General features: G+C 37.9%; 1 protein-coding gene across 1 annotated transcript in view; it reads right to left on the reverse strand.

Annotated features, from left to right (window-relative positions):
* SPAG16 (sperm associated antigen 16) overlaps positions 1-22,200 on the reverse strand; it is a 750,884-nt gene that overhangs the window by 315,672 nt on the left and 413,012 nt on the right. Inside the window, exon 13 of the mRNA XM_037042002.1 lies at positions 120-246. Coding sequence (XP_036897897.1) covers positions 120-246 — 127 coding nt within the window. The remainder of the gene's footprint in view (positions 1-119; positions 247-22,200) is intronic.

Here is a 22,200-nt window from a genome sequence, read left to right on the forward strand (position 1 = left end):
ATTCTTTCACTTGACCTGCCCTTGCACAATTACTTTACAAGTTGTACCCATCACCTAAAGAGTGACTAAGAGTGACTACACTTATGAAAACGTGGAAAAAATGTTGTCAATCCGCTTACCGTTCTTGCATCCCAGATAGACAGGGACTTATCTGCAGAGCCTGTGAGGAGAGTGTTGGAGCAAAGGAAGAACTCGATGCTGTTCACGGAGTCCGTGTGTCCGTACAGAGTGCATCTGCATCTTTCACTGCAGACAGAGAGATTAGGAGCTAAAGTCTCAGGAATTAGCACCTACATGTTCCTTACACTGTCTAACTGTACAGAACAATGCTAATGCAGATAATTTAAATATCTAAGGCATGAAATCGTTTTATAAATGGCAAAATGTTTAAGAACAACAGTTGTAAAAAATTCTAAAATTACTTTATATTCTAAGCACTGTGTAAATTAATAACAAGAAATTGGCAGCTTAAATTGCCTTTAATTTATAAAGGCGTTGATGAAGCCATCTTAATACTACCCCACCCACTCCTCGTTGTGAACGGCTACATAAATTTGTTCCCAATTAATAAAGGAATGTGCTGAGAAAAAATTCTACTAATAGGTTAAGACCAGATAAACTTTACGTCATTCCATTTCTTTTTTTTCTTTCAGCGTCAGCTGTATATTAAAATCACCTGAGATACTTAGCCTCAAGCCTCAGACATTGTATTTTAATTGGTCTGAAATGGAGCCTGAGTATTAGTGCGAATTAACATCTCCTCGTGGTGATTATAATTTGCCTTTGGGGATGAGAATCCAAACCAATGGTTTTCAAAGAGCTTTCCCAGGACCAGCAGCATCCGCGTCCCTTGGGAGCATGTTAAATGCAAATTCTTGAGACTCATACTCTGGGGTTGAGACCTGGCAACCTGTGTTTAAAAAAAACTCTCAGGTGATTCTGATTTAGGCTGTAGTGTGCAAATGACTGATGCAAAATATAAGAAAAAAAAGCCCTGGCTGGCGTAGCTCAGTGGATTGAGCGCAGGCCTGCGAACCAGACGATCGCGGTTCGATTCCCAGTCAGGGCACATGCCTGGGTTGCAGGCCGGTTCCTTGCAGGATAACTACCAGCTGGGGGTGCACAAAAGGCAACCATACACTGATGTTTCTCTCCCTCTCTCCTTCCCCTCTAAAGATAAATAAATAAAATCTTTAAAAAAAATAAGAAAAGACAACCGCAGTTTTCCCATTTTACGAAGGGGCTGTTTCTTAATGAAACGGCCTATGCGTACAATAGTATCACTCTTCATTTGTAATGTCTGATTGCTTTAATTAACTTTATTTATAAATCCATTTGAAAAATAAAGAGTGGAAGGTAATTAATAATGTCATTAACAGATGATTGAGTATATTTTTAATATCACAATCATTCACTTAAGTTCTGATCAGCAGTTTTTGTCTGAATTACTGATAACTTTAATTAGATCATTTCTGATGCAATGTATGTCCTTCAGGGGACTGTTGGTTTACATCCATTTATTTATTCTTCAATTTTTGCAATTCTTCATAAGTTCTGGTTCCTTTTTATTATGACTTATCTTTGTACGGGGACAGCTATCTGCTAAAGATTAATGGCAGAGGAAGCGAAATTGAACTTAGGTTATCACTAATTTCTAAACATACTTATTGTCTCCCACAGACATGTCAGCAAGTGTGTTACCGACTTGTTCTCTGAAGTTCGTCTCTCCTCCACTTTCAAATATATTTTAAAGTACATATAGCTGTTGCAAAGCCCCTGAGTCACAGGCTCTATCTATGTCAATTGTGAATGCTCCTGACCCCACTACCACCCTCTACTTGCCTCCCTTATAGAAATCTTCTTTATCTCCTTTATCTAACAATAAAAATGTCTTGCTAGGGTTTATATTTCTAAGAATAACACAGTAACCAGTACTGTATGTACTTCTCCTCTCACCATAAACAGCTATACAATTACACAAATTGTATCAGGCAACTGTTGCTGGCATTGAACTAAACAGTACAGTTGGGAAGTCCCCGAATGAAGGGAAAAACTCAACATGAGCTTCTTAACTGCTGTGTGTTTCTGCTTGGAAGCATTACCCTGCTCTCAACTACAACGGCAGAACCCCAGGAGAACTAAAATCGCACTGAGCCGAGGGGCAGGGAGAATAATTTGGGTTGCTAACACGCCTGAATTTACAGCGTAGGGCCCCTGAGAAAAGGGAACTGCACTGGAGATGGCATCAGTCTGTGTGAGGATTTATCATGAACTGTGGGCTGAGGTCTAGGTGGCATTTCTACCGAGTAAGGTTCCAGAAGGCCTAGGCGAGATTTGCCACGTTGTGGCTGAGAACTGAACGTTGATAGCGGAGGCCAGGCACTGCTGCAAGACACTGGACGTTGACACCAGGCAGAGAAGAGGGAACTTACTGAGCACCTCACACTTTCTAGCTGAGACTGAAGAAAGGTTCCACCATAGGAGTCAGGGCCAAGTTCATGGATTTAGTTCAAAACCAAAGTAGACTTGTCTTACCAAAGAATAAAACCAAGCCTAAAAGGCAAAAATAATTTTCCTCAAATTAAACTGTTGCTAAAACAGAACTCACTACCTTTTATAGAAAGACTACCTAATTCAGACTCCCTGCAATGTGCCGTTAACAACACCCAGGATATCATTTTTAAATAACTACTACTGTAACCAGTCTGGAACTTCATTTGTTTCATATGCTTGTTTGCCTTTCTTCCCTTTTGATTAAACTGGTCTCATCTAGCACCCTGACTCATCCGCCTCCTTCTCCCTTGCACATCCACTCCCTTCGTTATTAAGCTCTCAGGACAATGAGATTCTGATTAACTTTGAATAATCTTAGGAACAGAACCTTGGGCCTGTTGACCAGAGACAGAATTTTAGCAAAACTAGAGATAACTTTTAGGCTTCAGTCGTCTTTCAGCTCCAGAACCACCCCACTGACCATGTACTTGTAAAAAACCAGACAAAGCCACACACACCCCCACTGACATCAGGAACAGATGAACGGATCTACTACCCCCATCCTAGTGCTGACCGATTGGTAGAGACCACAACCTTGGCCAGAAGTCTAACTCCCTTAGTCGCCATGATTAATAATCTTCCCCAGGTATAACTTATCTCCTAGGAGCCAAGTCTCTGAGCATTAGCTCATTTTTGACTCCAGGCATGGCACCATTTCCTCAGCTAATAAACCTCTGCTTTCTTCACAAAGTCTCCCATTCCCATTTGGGGGGCTTTGACACACAGTGGACCCCGTTCTGCGCTAACACTACGCATGTGAAGATGTTGAAAATGTGAATCATATACATTTCTGTAAATAACTGAATATTTATAATGATCCTATTCTCTTGTCCAGTATGTTTGCCATACATGTATGGGTCAAGTTATATCTGCAAAGATGGACAGAGAATCTTTAATATTTGGAATAGCTATTCCATGAACATATTTTGTCTTCTGCTTTCTAAAGGCACAAAATATATGGCTGGCCTGAGGCATTTTGTGTTTAGTTAAAGGGAAATAAAAAGTAAAGAAACATAAAATTTCACAAAACAAGCAAGAGAATATAAAAGCAACACAGATAATTACAAGAAAAAGAAAGATATATGTGGACAGAATCAGAAAAATATTAAAGTATTGTTCATATGTCTAACCTTCTATGAGCCATTGTTGAAATAAAATTTCCAACTATGACAAAACTAAGACATACACTTTGTAAATGTTTAGTTTGTGGTAACCTAGGGAGACTTTAGTTATAAAATACAATAAAACTAAATGGGGTTTTATTATTTTTAATTGAGCATTTCAACATATATGAAATTATTCTCTTAATTTTTTTTGCATACATAGCTATTAAACTAAAAGCAGTCTCCTGTTTGCAAAATTTGGTAGTATTTTCAAGGAAAATGCATCAGTATTATGAGTGTATTTGTTTCATCAGAGTAAAGAGCTAAGAAACACACACACACACACACACATATACAGAAACTGCGTAATCTAAGTTACGTGTGTCTTTATCTATTATATGTACTATTGGAAGAAAATGGTGCAAATTAAAAATTTACATTCAGGCTTCGTCTGTTGTCATTAAAACCCAATTCCATTCTTTGGGAGTATATATTCATTTACAGTTGTGGGTTAGAAGGAGCTATTTCTCAATGCTATACTAAAGCTCACAGAGCTTCCTAAATGAGAAAAAAGATGGGTTCTCCTATTGCTCAGGAGAAGAAATGACTGCTCCAGGGGGAAAGAAATCTGCCCAGGAGCCACTAGCTTAAGGTGAGGGGCAGGCTTGTGAGAGATTAATTAGCCGTCAGAGAAGGAAGTCCGGCTCCGACTTCTTCTGCAAGGTGAAAATGCACTAAAGTGATGGAGCATGACAGCACTGTAAGGGATGGAAATCATTTGTACATTTCCATCAAAAACATAAACACTGAAGCCTGATGCAATTTTCTGTCTGTTGCCCTGTCTGCTGTTTTCCTATCATTTCTGTGGACAGACGGTAGTTCACAAGCAATAGCTCATTCTTAACTCACCTCTTGCTTTTCCTTTATTTCCTTTTGTCTCCTCTATTCTCTTTCCTGCCCCCTGATTTAATCTACCCTTCTAGTAACTGCATGATGGATAGTTTTCTGAACTCCCAACTCACTGTAAAACAAAGCAAAAGCAAAGCTACCTATTCTTCTAGAGCAGTTACATTTTCATTTACAATATATTTCCCATACATACGTTAGCTCATAAGAGGACACCAATCTTAACACATAGTTTTCCTTTGTGAGGTGTTTTATTTTATTTTATTTTCTGGTGTGGTTGTTTTCACACTATTAATATTGAATATGAAATTGTACCTTTACATTTCAGGCTTGTATGAATTTAGAGATCAACAAAATGGGGTTAATGGGATTATAGAGCACTTATGAAAAGGCAACAGGAATATACTTTTAGTAAACATGAAGAAAAGGGCCTGATATATCTATCTTTTTTTTTTGAAAAAGTGAATTGGAATTCATTTTTATTAACCCTTTGTAAGACCTGGATTTTAAATAGTATTTATATAATTGAGCCAACATAAAATGATACAATTTACCATGGGGTTTATCTGAAATAAAAATTCTTTACAAAACACATAAATCTAAGACTCTAAAATAAACATAAAAGTTATTTAAAACCTTCTACTGCAGTTTGTAATGTCCAAGTTCAATGAGGAATTCCTTCTATCTCTGGTCTATTTTTTTAAGTGTGTGTGTGTTAGTTTTTACACCCCAGCAAAATTTCCATCTGAGCAAGGCAAAGTCCTCGGGTGACATCCAAATTTTGACTTAGAAGTTAATAAAAGGTAAACAATGGGAGCCTTTTGTGTGTTTTCTGTTATCACAAAAACATAACATCCCTCATCATGCAAGTTTCTTTTTCTGTGACCATGGAATTCAGTTAAACATTGAGTGGAGGAAGTGATATTTAAATGCAATCTACCAGGGAGTGTGCCACAAACTCTACCTGAAAGATCACTATAATCAATTGTGAAACACTAATCTGTGATGTGTTCTGAGTGTCTCTCCTAGGAAAGCTCATGAACAGGTCACAGCTCCTGAACAAAGGAGGACTCTTGTCCAAAACCCTTAATAAACGTACAGTCTGAGCATTTCTTCGAAATGGTATTAAAACCCCACATATGTAAAAGGGAGATTTATAGTAACCTCAAACACCTGGAATGCAGCCAGCATGTTGAGAATAAAAGCAAAAGGTGAATAAATAAAATAACTAATGGAGCTGAAGACTCAAGTACCAAGTCCTCACTCAGACTTGTTAAATAGTCAGCTGAACTGATTTTGCCAAGGGTGTGTGTGCAGGGAGGGGTTCAAAGGCTGCAACCATTCACATTGGTGATGGTGAGAAAAAGCAGATTATCTGTAAATGTCAGGAAACTGGGAAATGGACAAAATAAAATAAAAAGACCGAATATTGCAATGGCAACCTTGGCAAATTAGTAAAGGCAAAAGGGAATAACTGTATACCACAACAATTCCTACATTTAACACTGCAGTTTAAGCTGTCATATACTGTCTACTGTTGCAATGTCCATGTCTTACCACCCTATAATACAGTTGGCCGTCATTACTGGCAGATTCTGTATTTGTGAATTGCCTAATCGCTAACAGTCATTTCAGCCCCCAAAGCGATGCTTTTGCAGGCATTCCCAGATACAGGCGTGCACAGAAGGGCAACGAAGTAGAGCCGTGATGCACGCGTTCCCTACTGAGTTCAAACTAGGTGAAGCTCCACCTTCTTGTTTCAGGCCTCCTGCTATAAGCCAGGTCCTCTTGCAGTCTGTTTAGTGCCACCATTTTCACATTTTTGTGCTTTTTAAGGCAGTCTTGGTGATTTTGCTGCTTAAAAATCACCCTCAAGTGTACTGTTATCCTGTGTTCCTAAGAGCAAGGAGGCTATGGTGTGACTTAGGGAGAAAATGTGTGTTAGGTAAGCTTTGTTCACGCATGAGCTATATAGTGCTGTTGGCTGTGAATTCAAGGTGAGTGAGTCAAGAATATATTTTAAATAAGGTGTCTTTAAACAGAAAGACTCATAAAACAAGTTTATATATTGATTGATTGATGAATCAGCTCACAGGAAAAGAACCCTACATTTCTCTTAGGGGCAATGGTTTTATATTCACCAATTCAGTGTGCGTGGTAACGCTATAAAGCATAACTACCTTAAATAACAAAAACTGATTGTACTGATAAGTTTTCCAATTTACAGATATGAAAGATAAATATATCTCTTATAAGCTTTTACAAGCTAGGTAACTGGTATTACACAGGTGGTTAGTGATGGAGGCACCTTTTTCCCCCAAACAGTTGGCTTAAGACCGTGTACTTTTAACCACTATCTATACTGCCTTCCTCTTTGCACAGCACAATATAATGTCAACTGTGGACCTTGGGTCCTCAGCCACTGAGGAAATCAAGCTCTGTAGGCAGAACAATATAACATACATTTTGCAGATATTTTTTAAAAGAAATAGTTACTATTTGAAATATTTCAGTGCTCAAGATGAAATATTCATTATCTAGAATATTAATTTCTGTTAGGCTATCCTTCCACAATGCCAGAAAGATCAATTTTTATGAGTTAGAAACATTTTTTAATTTAGGTAAAATGATTGTCATCTGGCCTGACAGAGTGGTGCCCTGTTCTCAATTCGTGCTGGTTGACAGGGCAGTGGGACACATCGCTCCCCAGTTCCACATTTAGCAAACTGACCGGGGCAGTGTGGAGTTTGCCGTGGTGGGGATATTTAGGCCCTGGAAACCGGCAGGTGCTGCATGTCAGGGCTTTATTTTCTTGAGAGAGGGTTTACAAGCACATCTCTGCCTGATTCTAATATCCTTGGTTTAGCCAAAATTTACTTATGTTTCAAATTTATTTTAATTAAAGATTTCCTATTTTTTCCTTTTCATTAAATTTATTGAGGTGATGCCGGTTAACAAAATTATACGGGTTTCAGTTGCACAATTCCACAGTGCATCATCTGTGCACTGTATTGTATGTTCGTCAGCCCAGGTCAAGACCCCTTCCATCACTATTTACTCGCCTTCTATTCCCCCAGGTTCCCCCACCAACAACCCCCAGCAAGCGCCACACTGTTGTCAGTGCCCTTGAGTTCTCTTTTTTATTCTTTTTTGCTCAATCCCTCCACCACACCACCCAGCTCCCACCCCCTAATGCTGAGAGCTGTCAGCCAGTTGTGGGTTAGAAGGAGCTCTTTCTCAATGCTATACTAAAGTTCACAGAGCTTCCCAAACGAAAAGAAAAAGATAGGTCCTCCTATTGCTCAAAAGAAGAAATGACTGCTTGATCTATGAGTCTATTTCTATTTTGTTTTTAGCTCATTTCAATTGTTAGATTCCACATATGATCGAAATCATATGGTACTTGTCTTTCTCTGACTGGCTCATTTCACTTAGCATAATGCTCTCCAAGTCCATCCATGATGTCATATAGGGTAACATTTCCTTCTTTTTTATGGCTGAGTAGTGTTCAAGTTCCACAGCTTTTTTAATCCACTCATCCACTGATGGACACTTCCTTGGGCTGCTCGCAAATCCTGACTATTATAAGTAATGCTGCAATGAACATAGGGGTGCATGCACTCTTTTGAATTTCTTCAGATAAATTCCCAGAGTGGCATTACAGGGTCATAAGTCAGTTCCATTTTTAATTTTTTGAGGTAACTTCACACTACTTTCCACAGTGCCTGCACTAGTCTGCATTCCCACCAACAGTGCAAAAGGGTTCCCCTTTCTCCACATCTTCACTGACACTTGTTGTTTGTTGATTTACTGATGATAGATATTCTGATGAGTGTGATATGATATCTCAATGTGGTTTTGATTTGTCTTTCTCTGATGATTGGTGATGTTGACCATCTTTTCCTATACGTATTGGCCATCCGTATGACATCTATCTATTCACGCCCTTTGCCAATTTTTAATTGGATTGTTTGTGTTTTGGGTGTTGAGATAAAAGCTCTTCATAAATTTTGGATATTAACCCACTATCAGCTGTATGATTAGCAAATAGGTTCTCCCATTCAGTGGGTTGTCTTTTCATTTTGTTAGTGTTCTTTGCTGTGAAAAAAGTTTTTAGTTTGATGCAGTCCCATTTGTTTACTTTTTCTTTTTTCCCCTAGACTGAGGAGGCATATCAGAAAAAATCTTGATAGGAGAAATGTCCAAGACTTTACTGCCTATGTTTTCTTCTAGGACTTCTATGGTTTCAAGACTGACATTTAAGTTTTTTTTAAATTTTTATTTATTTATTTTTAGAGAGAAGGGAAGGGAGGGACAAAGAGGGAGAGAGAAACATCAATGTGAGAAAGAACCACAGATCAATTGCTTCTCCTTTGCACCTGACCAGGGACCAAAACTGTAACCCAGGCATGTGCCCTGGTCAGGAATTGAATCTGCAACCTTTGGCTTTGCAGGATATAATGCCTAGCCAACTGAGCCACATGGGTCAGGGCAACATTTAAGTCTTTAATCCACTTTGAATTTACTCATGTGTATGGTGTAAGAAGATGGTCTAGTTTCATTTTTTGCATATATCTGCCCAATATTCCCAACACCATTTAATGAATGGACTACTGTATATTTCTGCCTCCTGTGTCAAATATTGTCTGTGGGTTTATTTCTGGGATCTCTATTTTGTTCCATTGATCTATATATTTGTTTTTATGCCAGTATCATGCTGTTTTGATTACTATGGCCTTGTTGTATAGTTTGATATCAGGTAGCGTGATTCCTCCAACTTTGCTCTGCTTTCTCAAGATTGCTGTTGCTCTTTGGGATCTTTTGTGCTCCCCTATAGTTTTTTGGGAATATTTATCCTAGTTCTGTGAAACACGCCATTGTTATCTTGATAGGAATTGCAATGAATCTATACATTGCTTTGGGTAGTATGGACATTTTAATGATGTTAATTATTCCTATATACACACATGGTATGTGCTTCCATTATTTGTACTTTCTTCAATTTCTTTCTTCAGTGTCTTATAATTTTCCAAGTACAGGTCCTTCACATACTTGGTTAAATTAATGAAAAATTTCTTTTAAAATACCACTTATTATCAGATTACACCGTGCATGTATTAAGGAACATCTTTTTTATTTTCTTTGTTTTTTCTTCTTTATTTTTTAACTCAGCATATCTGATACGGTGAGACTAAATGTAAGTGCCTTGGTTCTTAAGAATGCAATACCAAAATATTTCTTTAGTAATTTCCTAACCCATCCTTTAATTTCAGAGCATAGGTTCATTTACCTCCCATTTATATCTTTCAGGTGATTTTGTACCTACTAAACAAATGTAAAATATTATTTTCCCTGAATATTATTATAAAGGACAGCACGAGCTAGAAGTGAAATGTCACATTGCTGAGTTGACTCATGGTCTGGGTGTCTGAAGTTAATAGACTAAATAAAATGGTTACTTATGCTTTCGAACCTGTGTCTTATGATGCGGAACTGTGCAAGCCAATCCTTCATATGCCTGAACCTCAGACTTGAGTCGGAAAGAGTGAATGCTCATATGCTTCAGTCATACACTGCTGCTTTTTATGTTCTGCAGCTAGATGACTTTTTAAAGAACTTTTGATTCTAAAAATTCTATGATTTAAAACTATCAGTCAATCATTTGATGTCTTGTTTTTTACATATACAACAGATCAACAAGGTTTTTTTGAAACATCTTTCTCAAAAAAATAAAGCTTTAAACAAAACAGGAACTAAATCAGCTTTAAAGATAATTCTATCAACTTCATTGTAAACTGTAAGTTGATCAATAGATGTGACAAGTAGTTTAAATCCAAAATACACTTCTAAAATCTTCTGTTCAATTTTCTGTTATAAAACATTTTAATATAATATGATCAAAATAGCCAAGTTAATACATTTGAATATTATACCTCTTTTCCTTTCCACGTCAACCCCTTGAAAGAGAGTTTTAATGAGAAACCAAATATCAGGATCAGGGCCAAGTTTAATGAAAAGAGGCATGATTTTTAGCCATAGCAGCCAGGTCAGTAGGGAGCTCGGCAAGCATAGCAGGAAGGAGAAGAAGTGAGGCTAAAATGAGGGGGAAATCCTTAGTTATTTGGGGACTGGATTGTTGGGAAAGAATGACTTCAGTCTGGGCTTTTCTCAGCTCAGAGTTTTCATTCAAAGCTCAGTGTGGTGTTTTCTGACCGTAAAGAGGTAGAAAACTGAATGGACCCACAACACCCATCCATCACATCACCCTGTTTGTTTCCTTCATTTCACCAATCACCAGGTGAAATCAGCTTGGTCATCTTTGTCCTTGTAACCTCTCCCACCCATCAGCCCTGACTAATGTCATAGGCTCCAGTAGGAGATCGTTATTTCCAATACTTAACCCTCAATCAGATCTCCATCCCTTTGGATTTTATATTGAAATACTGAACATGTTGTTTAAATATAAACTGAGTCTTATGTGGATTTCGACTACCTTAAAAAAAACAGAATTGTATGATTAACACAAATGATCCAAGAACTAAGTTCTTCTGATCTTAATTCACAAGCTTCGTTGTAGGACTAAAATCTTCCTAAAAGTATTAAATTGATAGTCCTGTGTCATCTCCTTGATGGTACCAATAGGCCGTCCCATTTTTCCACTTCTACTTTCAAATGTAGATAAAAATGAACACTTTAAAATGTTAGAATGGAAAGAGAAGCAATGGTGCAGAAAATGTTAGAAAACATTTTAAGCTTTTCAGGGGACCTTCAGTTTTGTCCCAGCGCGTCCAGGGCGCAATGTTCCCCGCAACGTCATTATCCCGTGGCTGCTGCCGTCATTTGCCCACAGGGACTTGACGCAAAACGGTGAAATGAAAAATTTCTATGTGGAATCTTAGCTCCTCATTTTCTTTCTCCTTCTGCTACATACATCTAATACCCTTCTGAGTTGAGGAAAAAAAAGGCTTATAGTAGTACTTCAGATAGAGTCATTTTTAGCATCTGAAGACAAATTGTATGGAACTGTTCTTAGCCTCTCATTTGTCTGTTCCTGGTGTGTCTTGCTATTTCTTTCTCTTCTTACCCTTTAATAAACCCTATAACACCTGGAAATAAGAATAAAAGATGAGAATCACTGGCAGAGGTTACATGCAACCAGACGAAATATAATTAAACTCAGCTTGAACTTCCTAAGTCAGGATACATTTCTTTATGAATGTCCTCCCTGGAAATGAAAATACTGGAAATGGTAAACACAATTTAGATACATATCTTTCCCAATAAGTTCAACTCTCCTGTTCACCCAAAGGATGCTCTCCTTCTTTCCAGAGCCCAGAGCTTTCTGCCCACCAAACCTGAACATAAAATACATGAAAATACTTTTAAAAAGACAAAATCAGTAAGGGCAAATAAGCTTGCTAATAGCTTTGGTAGAAAAGCTTCCTCATGACCCTCAGTCATTTTAAGTTACAGATTCAGTGACATTATATCTGTTTTTATGCAACATCTCTTTATATTGAGTGCAGTAACCATATACATTCCAGATTTTCCTGTTTTAATTGTGTATAGTTTCATTATTTTCAATAAGTATGTTATATGAAATATGCCTTAAATATAATTTAATTTCTATGTCTCCAAATATTCCATGAATGATACATAAGACTAAACTCCTTGTCATAACTTATCCATTATGTATTTGTTTTAAAATTATATTTTGGAATTAATTTCTTTAATATCAGTTTTCTTGGTGACATCAATGTGTGAAGCCATTCCTCTATGATAATATAATCTATTGAAACATTAACCTGCGTTATTTTCCTGGTGTTTTCCCCCAATCCCTCAGCTGAGGCATGGAGAGAGCCTTTGTAATTGTTTGCCTCTGGAATGTTGGATGGACAAATAGCAGGAACTGTGTGGAGGCAAATATGTTTCTTATCTTTTCTAAAACTCTAATCTAAAGAACATTATCTCTGAAGGAAGGGAAAGCTGCTATGAACCTTTTACGGGGAGGGGAAAGAGTGGGAGGGATTTCTTCAGAGAGAGAATGGATGCTTGTCAGATTCTGGGAGAAGGAATTTTATCATCGCTCACGGCCATGCCTAGAGAAGAGGCTGGGTCTCAGAGAGAAAGGCCATACGGTCCTTGTGAGGGGCGGAGTCCCAGATCCAGGGCTCACCATTTGTTGTAGCAAATACTCCATGGACAACACCAGAGGACCACACATCACCATGAAGCTGGGACACTGAGCAGCAAGTTGAAAACAAATGACTAGAAAAGGCTCCTGATTACTAATGGTGAGTAAAGTCCTAGATAATTGGCTCAAGTTGAGGGAATGGATGTACTAAGAATGCCTAAATTAGAATTTTCAAATAGATTTATGAGAAACAGACTCAAGTCCAAATTATCTTGACTTCTGGAAAATAAGAAAATAAAATATTTTTTATACACCTGATTTGTAGGCAGAGACACATACTCAGTGGTTATAAATATATCCATCACACAATTAAAGCAAGTCTATGTTCGTTACTTGTGGCAGGGAGAGAGGAACCTTGGGAGGGGTACAACCAGTCTTTTCTGTGCTGCCATTTGAGCACCACCGTGGTCCTCCCAAACCCTGGATTCCCCTCAGATCCTGAGCTCTTCCCCCATGTTAAAGTCCCCAGGGGTGTCTAGTCTCTTGGCATCTCTGGGCCACTCTGGAGAGTTGTCTTGGGCCACACAGCACATACACGAAAACTGATGAGCAAACAAAATGTTTTAAGTAAATGTATGGTTTTGGGTTGGGCCACATTCAGAGCCATCCTGAGCTACTAGTGGCCCACGGGCCATGGGCTGGGCACCCTGCAGCTGCTCACCAATTCTCTAAGGGTTTTTGCTGCTGTTCCCAGCACATATTCGTACTTAGAAGCTTTCCCACTTCATAATTCTCAGGTCAGGCTTTGGTGAGCTCTAGCTAATTTAATAAATTAATCCTAATGCTAATGAAATGAGAAGGGTACATGGGAGGCTTGCTTTAATCTAGCAGCCACCCTCCCTTTNACATTCAGAGCCATCCTGAGCTACTAGTGGCCCACGGTCCATGGGCTGGGCACCCTGCAGCCGCTCACCAATTCCCTAAGGGTTTTTGCTGCTGTTCCCAGCACATATTCGTACTTAGAAGCTTTCCCACTTCATAATTCTCAGGTCAGGCTTTGGTGAGCTCTAGCTAATTTAATAAATTAATCCTAATGCTAATGAAATGAGAAGGGTACATGGGAGGCTTGCTTTAATCTAGCAGCCACCCTCCCTTTTCCCTCAGGTCAAGGCCACCAGAGAATATTTTTAATAGTTACCTTCTGAATATTATAAGAAATACTATATAAAAACCGTAATAAAGCTATTTATTGATTCTTCTTCCAAGAAAAGTCATTCTAATTGCAGTAATGTTACTTCACATAAGAAAGGAAACAAATAAGATAGTAAGCTGGTAGGAAAATAGATATTTTTGGTCACAAAGGACCTTGTAATAACCCTTAAATTGTATGAATAAGTCAATCGTCTGTGTTTAGATCTGTTCTTGAGTATGAAAATAATTTTGCTCCATTGATATCTTTAAACAAAGTATATCCATTTTCTCTCCTTTAAATCGTAACTGTAATGTGAAGAACAAAACTTAAAATACAGGTTGCTTAACAAAAGCAGCCACGAATGTGTAGGTAAATCAGTCAGATCAGTCTCAGATCCAGTGAATGGAAGCAGACGGCTTAGTAATAATAATAGTAATTATTTCCTACCTGCATCATAGTTTCCTAAACCAGAGGTCCCCAACCCCCAGGCCATGAACTTGAATGGGTCGTGGGCTCTTAGGAACTGGGCTGCAAGGGAAGCTCACCTGAGCTCCACCTCCTGTCTCCACCCTCTGGTACCCCAACCCCGGTCCCTGACCCCCATCCACGGACAAAACGGTTCCTGGTGACAAAAGGTTGGAGGCTGCTGCTCTACACAACTTAAGGGAAATTATTTTCTCTCTTTGAACTATCTATCTAAATAATAGCTGGACTGTAAGAGATGACTTCTTAAAAAATCTCATTTTTGATCTGCAACTAGTAAATAAAACTTTTATCATTCTGTTGATCAGAAAGGAATAATTGGATATGGCACATTTTAAAGACACATTTGCTTAAGAATGTGCTTTCATGTCTCCACTTTATTTACTCAATGACCTCTACTTTTTGTATGGAAACTGACATTCTCTACTTTCTTGGTCATTCATTTACCAGTCCATTAAAATATGTCACCTCGTGTGTGTCCCTCACTGTTATTACAATGAATTATGTATTAGGGCTCACTGCATTTTATTGCTATTGTGCCAGCTACTCACACCTCCTTCCCATAAAATCACACAAACACTGAACTAATTAATGTTCTAAAGAAAACCGCCATCTGTAAAAAAATATATTAAAACAAGTTTGAGAAAGACACACATGCTTTTCTTTATATTTATAACATCATATTGCACTAACTTTTCTTAACTTCCACCTGCTGTGTTTGCTTCACAAATTGATTTGTTAGGGCCTGAATGTAGTGTTAGAAAAGTTATGCAGGATCTTACAAGTTATTATAAAGATATATTATTACCTTGGTCCTGTTGGCAGATTGTCGCCAACCTAAAGATAAAGATCATAAAGAAAATGGCATTTGTATTGCTCGCCTACCATGTGCTGTGTTCAAAGCGCGGACGGGACTTTGCAGTGAGCACCCATGCACAAACATAGTAAAGTGACCAGATTAAGACATTAAAATGCCAGTTTGTTTTATGAGGCTGTAAATACATCCTATCGTGTCTTTACATTTTATGACCTCTATTTTATTCCTTGGTAGATGCTCGTAAGACATACCCAATTACTCAAGTCTAGAAAACTACCAGCATTTCAATACAGAAAGACATCTTTTGTTTACTATATTGTAACTTTGATTCAATATTTTCTTAAATAAAACTGAGATTTTTATGTGAGAAAACACTGGTTTCCTATTAAGCATATCTTTCTTGAGAAGCAATAGATATTTCTGGAGTATTTCTTCCACTTAAAGTTGGATTTCTTCTGCTTTCTGGCCTGGACCGGGAACTGTATGTGATGTGAGTACGATTTCCAGAACAGAAACTGAACTCAATACATGGCTCTAGGGCAGTGCCATTAAATGACACTTTAGGGTGCTTAGTTTTAAAAAATATATATTTTATTAATTTATTTTTAGAGAGAAGGGAAGGGAAGGAGAAAGAGTGGGAGAGAAACATCAATGTATGGTTGCCTCTCACGTGTCCCCTACTGGGGACCTGGTCCGCAACCCAGGCATGTGCCCTGACTGGGAATCGAACCAGCGACCCTTTGCTTCACAGGCCTGTGCTCAATCCCCTGAGCTACACCACGCAGAGTGGTGCTTAGTTCTGAATGTCTATTTTTCTTAAGAAACAGTAATCAGCACATTATTTATATTTATGCAAATGACACATTCTCAATAGTCCTGTTAAAATGATTTCAGCCATCCCACTGAATCACACAAATATGGCAATATCTTCTGCACTGCATGACTGGGCTATTGACCTCGAGGTTTCTTGTTCAGAGGAGTGGGTTTGAAAGGACTGATTCATGTCAGGCAATGGCTTCCTCACAAATTGCAGAAATAAATAAATATGCTGTCTACGTATTCTGTCCTTTGAGTGTGAGGAGCAGCTCCTCCTACCTGCAGGCCCTCATTCGCCATTAGCAGTCTCTCAGCAGACGCTTCTGTTTAAAGGAGGCAGTGAAGCCGCTCCAACTCTGCCCGCTTCAAGCCGACATGATCTGCTTCTGCTTGTGCCTGTCACTTCGTAGCTCATTATGCTGCTGTTAGTTTTGCTTGAAGTCTTTCGTTTATCCTTTGGGCATGGCCAGCCTCCTTCAGATAGTCACATAATTGTTTTCTCATTCAGGTGCCATCCATTTTCATTACATGACTGGTCAGCACGGCGAAAAGTTGATGAGGATGACTCATGTGCCGACTAGACATCTGTATTACAAGGCCAACTTTTGTATGACTTTGTCTTATCATTTGTGCATAGCAACACTTATACGCAATGGGAAGATCAATCAACGCATATGTCAATAATTCCCAACAATTTTTTTTCAGGCTTATGTAATTAGCACTTCTTAGGTTCACCTAAATAACTTGCTCAACTTTTGTACCTATTAGTTGTTACCAGTCTGCTTAATTGCTGCAGACAGTAATTCTTAATTCCATGAGCTCAAATGGTCCCTCCAAAACACAAAAACATACATATATTTACCTATATATGTAGTTGTATCTACTATATAAAAATGAAATTAGTAGAAAATAATAATCTAGAAAAATCAATATATTAGCCTGGCTATCCTGTAAAAAGAAATAGAAATAAAGTACTTTGTAACAAAATAATGTGTTTTCCAATATATAACTGCTCAGGCCCTATACTAGGAGACATAGTGCTGGAGCCAGAGGCTCACACGCATGGGACAGATGTGGCTGGATGCCATAAACACACACTGCTAAGGTATGCTGTCCCCGAGGCTCAAATTTGAGTGGTCTTCCCACCACTGAGGTAGTTTTCTGCAACAGTAAACAATTCTTGGTAAAGTTCTGATAAAAATTTATAAAGCATTTGCATTCCTGAAAAACAGTATATAACTAAAGCTTAGTAGACAATGCTTCGTTGTTTATTTTTACTGTGGAGTGGAGTTCTAGCCAATAAAATATTTTTTTAAGAATTCTCAACTGGATTGTTTTTTCAAATTCACTAATATACAAAGGGGCATTTGGGAGTCATGTGGTATACAAAAAATGTTTCCTTCACACAGGACCACCCTACTCAACAAGATGTATGGCATGCCTAGCCCCCACCACTTCATGCCAGCAGGGCTCATGAATCATTGAGACAATAAAAAACACTTTCTGAATTATTCAAACCTCCCTTTGGGAGTGGTACTGCCCACTGTTCTGGGGAACCGCTGACACTGATTACATGACTTTGCTATTTATTCTTAAGAATCAATGCATTGCTCCAAAAAGAAGACCTTGAAACATCCATTGAAGGTTCCAGGAAAGCCAATTTTGTATTTATTGCTGCTGTTCTTCAAGTCCATCTAAAATATAAACTGGAGCCCTGGCTGGTGTAGCTCAGTGGATTGAGCATGGGCCTGCGAACCACATGATTGTGGTTCGATTCCCAGTCAGGGCACATGTCTGGGTTGCAGGCCAGTTCCCAGCAGGGGACTCATGAGAGGCAACCATACATTGATGTTTCGCTCCTTCTCTCCTTCCCTTCCCCTCTAAAGATAAATAAAGAAATCTTTAAAAAAATAAAGAAATAAAATATAAAATGGATGCAGTTGGGTATGTGACCCATGACTATCCTGGCTCCCTCCAGGAGCTGGAGGGGCCAGGAGAAGAAGTGGGTAAGCAACATAAGACGCCCACGATGCTGGAAACATGTGGTGTCAGGAGAAGAAATGGAATGTGGAGATGCCAAACTAAAGACAGGTGGGAGCAGAAGGACTGAGAGGAGAAAGAAGCCGGGAAAACTCCCCACCTGCAGCCAACCTTAAGGTACTACTTTTGTTCTTTCCGTCATTCAAACTCATGAAGAAAATGGGTCATCTGACAAAATTCCACAGCTGCTTTTAAAATTCCATAGAGTATCTTTCTGAGTAGCTTATCAGACAATTTATTAATGGATAGAGTACAAAATATGAATAACCTCATCGCTTCTGATACGGCCTTTCCCCAGAGTGTAGTTCTAGTGTTTTGACTACAGACAATTTATCACATATATTCAGATATAATAATATTCAAATACAAATATAAATCACATTTCTAGGTATATTATTTTATATAATCTTCAATTTGGGGCCATATATATTTCTAATTACCCTATGACAAAGCAAGAGATGAAGATATATAAATGTAAATGGGGAAAAAAACTGAGTTTAGATCTGATACTTTTCTAGTAAACGTAAAGATCATACTATGTCAAATCATTTTTGAAATAAGGAAAAAAATCACTTATTAACCACTGCAATAAAGAAGAAACATGCAAAATAAACGGCTCTTCTAAAACCCAAGGCATTGTTTAAATTTACTGACATAATATAATGCTTATAGGACTGTTTAATAACACCACTTCCTAGAGGTTTTGTAGAAAAAGTTTTTACTAGACTGTGAATTTGGGATTATGAATCAATTCTGCCATGCAAGACAGTAGGCAAATAACATATACTCTCTATAGTTACATATAATCAGTATAAACTAAAAAAATGCCAGAGTACTTCAAAAATTATAAAAGACTGGCTAAATATTAAGCAATACCCCTATTACTCTGTTAACATGATATGACTTTGGATCATTTCCGTCAGAAAGGATTCCTGCCAGAAGTCATATCTCACTCGGTCAAAGGGAACCAAGTGTGACCCTCTCAGCTGTGGTCAACTATGAAGACAGGGGAACGAATTGAGTCATATGGAGTAGATACTTCTACTAAAGGCATGCTCAAATAAGCTTATTTAATTGGAACTTGGGAAATTAGAGTTAATTTTTTAAAATGAAAACAAACCCCACATGATAACACACCATGTGATAAAGCAAATATGGATATAATGCAATTGGCACTTGCTCTTGCTTCCTGAAAGCTGGGTTGGATAAAGGCCTTATCTTTGGTAGGGTGGCCTGAGAGGATATAGAGGAAAGGGTGAAGATAGGTAAGTCAATATCAAAAAACTGTCTTGGGAAATGAGAAGATAAATGGAGGGTTCCTGTGTCCTCACAGTAACCTGTTTTCCCAGGCCCAATCTATAGGGAATATTGGAGCCACAAAACAAGCACTAACGAGAATCACTCTCACGCCCTAGCAGTTTCAGTCCATTATGGAATCCAGATTCATCCCTGTACCCAGAACAAATTTGAATCCAGTATTCAAACTCCCGCAGTTTCTATCACGTGGGCTGCATACCCTTGCCCTAGCTGTTTCAACTGCAATGACAGGACCACACATTTTACACGACTGAATTATTTGTCTATTTACAAAAAATGTATCTGGAGTTTTGATAGGAATTGCATTAAATTGTATATAAATATATGGAGAATTGCCATCTTTACTATATCAAGTGCTCTAAACCATAACCATTATGTTTGTCACTTATCAAGGTTTTCACAGATTTCTTTCTATGGTATTTTGTCATTTTAGCATACAGATTTTATACTTTTTTACTCATGTCTAAGTTTTTCCATTTTTTGGAACTATTGTGGATATATATATATATTTTTAAATTTTGGTACAATTGCACATTTTAGTATATAGAAGAAATAAAATTGTTTTTGTTCATTGACCTTGTATTCTTCCACCTCGTTAGACTTTATCCCACCAATTTTAATATGCTGTGCTTTTATGTCATCAGACTGTTTCTAATTTCCTTGTGATTTTTTCTTTGACCTTTGAGTTATTTAAAATGTGTTTTTTTTTATTTCAAAATGTTTGGAGATATTCCAGATATCTTTCTGTTACTGATTTCTAATTTAATTCAGCTTTGTACAGGAAACACTCTGTATGATTTAAATCATTTAAAATGTATTGATCTTGTTTTATGGCCCAACATACAGTCTATCTTGGTGATAGTCCATGTACACTAAAAAAGAATGTGTTTTGCCTTTGTTGGGTGCAGCGCCCTATAAATCTCAAGTAGGAAGATATGGTTGATGACGTTCAAGTTTTCTTTATCTTTACTGATTTTCTGTGCATTTGCTCTATCAAGTACACCTAGCCTGTATTTGTATGGATGACCTCGGCTTATATAAATGGGTTAGACATACTTAGGAAAAGTTTAGGCACTTAGAAAATGAATTATCTATTTGCATCTTACATAACCATCTCAACTCCCTAGGTTTAGAATTCCTTCCTTCTCCCATTTCAGTTGGCTATTTCTTGACAGTGAAAACATATTTACTTAAAAGTGCTCCTTTTACTCTAGAAAACTGTTTAGGATCTGCTCAACGTAGAGATAGGTCCTCTCTTACAGCACAAGCATAGTTTTCCTTGCTTGTGTATTGTTGCTAACATAATTTATTAGAATTTAAGGAGTTTGTTATTAAAGAAGGCACATATAGCCCTGGCTGGCGTAGCTCAGTGGATTGAGCATGGGCCTGTGAAGCAAAGGGTCACTGGTTTGATTCTCAGTCGGGGCACATGCTTGGGTTGCAGGCCAGGTCCCCGATGGGGGACACATGAGAGGCAACCACACATTGATGTTTCTCTCCCTCTTTTTCTCCTTCCCTTCCCCTCTCTCTAAAAAGAAATAAATTAAATATTTAAAAAAGAATGCACATATATTTTTAACATGCACATGGCTCAATATTTTTCCTTTCTCACGGTGTCAAATATAGGCTTAATTAACAAATTAAATATCAGCCAAGTGGGTGTAACTACAAATGTCCTGAATTACTGTTGTAGCCTCAGAGAGAAGCCAGGGAGCTAAATATGGAGATACAATACATTAGTCTATGAATGAGTATTTAGAGAACTCAATCCAGAAGCGGAAGCCACAACCTGACTTGCCTTACCAAACATATTTGTTTTAAAGTTAACATGATTATCCAAAAATAAGGATAAGTCTGAAAACAGCACAAACCATTAAATACAGTACTGGATCCAACATTTAGCCTCTCCTTCTCCTGCAGGTTGGTGAGCCCCAGAGGTCCTAATACAGAGCCTGTTCAGTTAAGAATGAAGTAGGCAGGCAGTGGGCGCAGCATAGAAGCTTGAAAGTATCAGTGCCTCTGTAGGAATAAGGTCAGGGTTCAGGGCCGGGTGAAAAGAGTCAATATCTAGCTGTAATGTCTAGCACATGGTGAGAGAAGAAGGAAAGGAAGGAAGAAAGGAAGGAAGGAAGGAAGGAAGGAAGGAAGGATGGAAAGAAGGAAGGAAGGATAGAAGGGGGGGAAGGGAAGAAGGAAGGAAGGATTACTAATGGCTTGACCAATTAACAAGATTATCATGAACTTGAACAAATGAACTTTAGGTGTTCTTCCATTTCCTCCCACTGGGGTTCCCATCGAGGGTAGACATGATCAGATCTACCTTTAGATCAGATCAGATCTAAAGGATTAATTTAAAACATACATTGTGGCATTTTGTTTTCTTACCCTTTTATCTTAAAATAAATGTAAGTATTTTTGAGACTTCCTTAGAATTTTTGGGTAAAATCTAGGGGCGGGAAATTGACTATAAACTGTTTTCATTTAACTGGCATTATTAAAAAAGAAAAAAGCTTATACTATGTTTTATTCAACTGCTATAGTTTTATACATAGTCCAATTTCTTTTTTCCCAATTTCACAAGTTGTAATAAGGCATGGTTTAAAATCTGTTTTATGTCCTAAAGAAATATGAAAACCTGAACATTTTTTAATTTAAGAGTAATGTGAAAATAGCTGTTTGGGCACAAGGTTTCTCTCCGACTGAGTGAATTATTTCTATGAGGCATTCTAACAAATTATGTTGTTTCTTTTGTAACTACTCCAGTGTTTTATAGACCTAAAAATAAGGCACTTTATAAAATTTTAATTTCAACCTTTACCTAAAATATAGCCTTTTTCTG

Source organism: Sturnira hondurensis, unplaced genomic scaffold (assembly GCF_014824575.4).
Source record: "Sturnira hondurensis isolate 20B ecotype Veracruz unplaced genomic scaffold, ASM1482457v3 Scaffold0003681, whole genome shotgun sequence".
NCBI classification, from domain to species: domain Eukaryota; kingdom Metazoa; phylum Chordata; class Mammalia; order Chiroptera; family Phyllostomidae; genus Sturnira; species Sturnira hondurensis.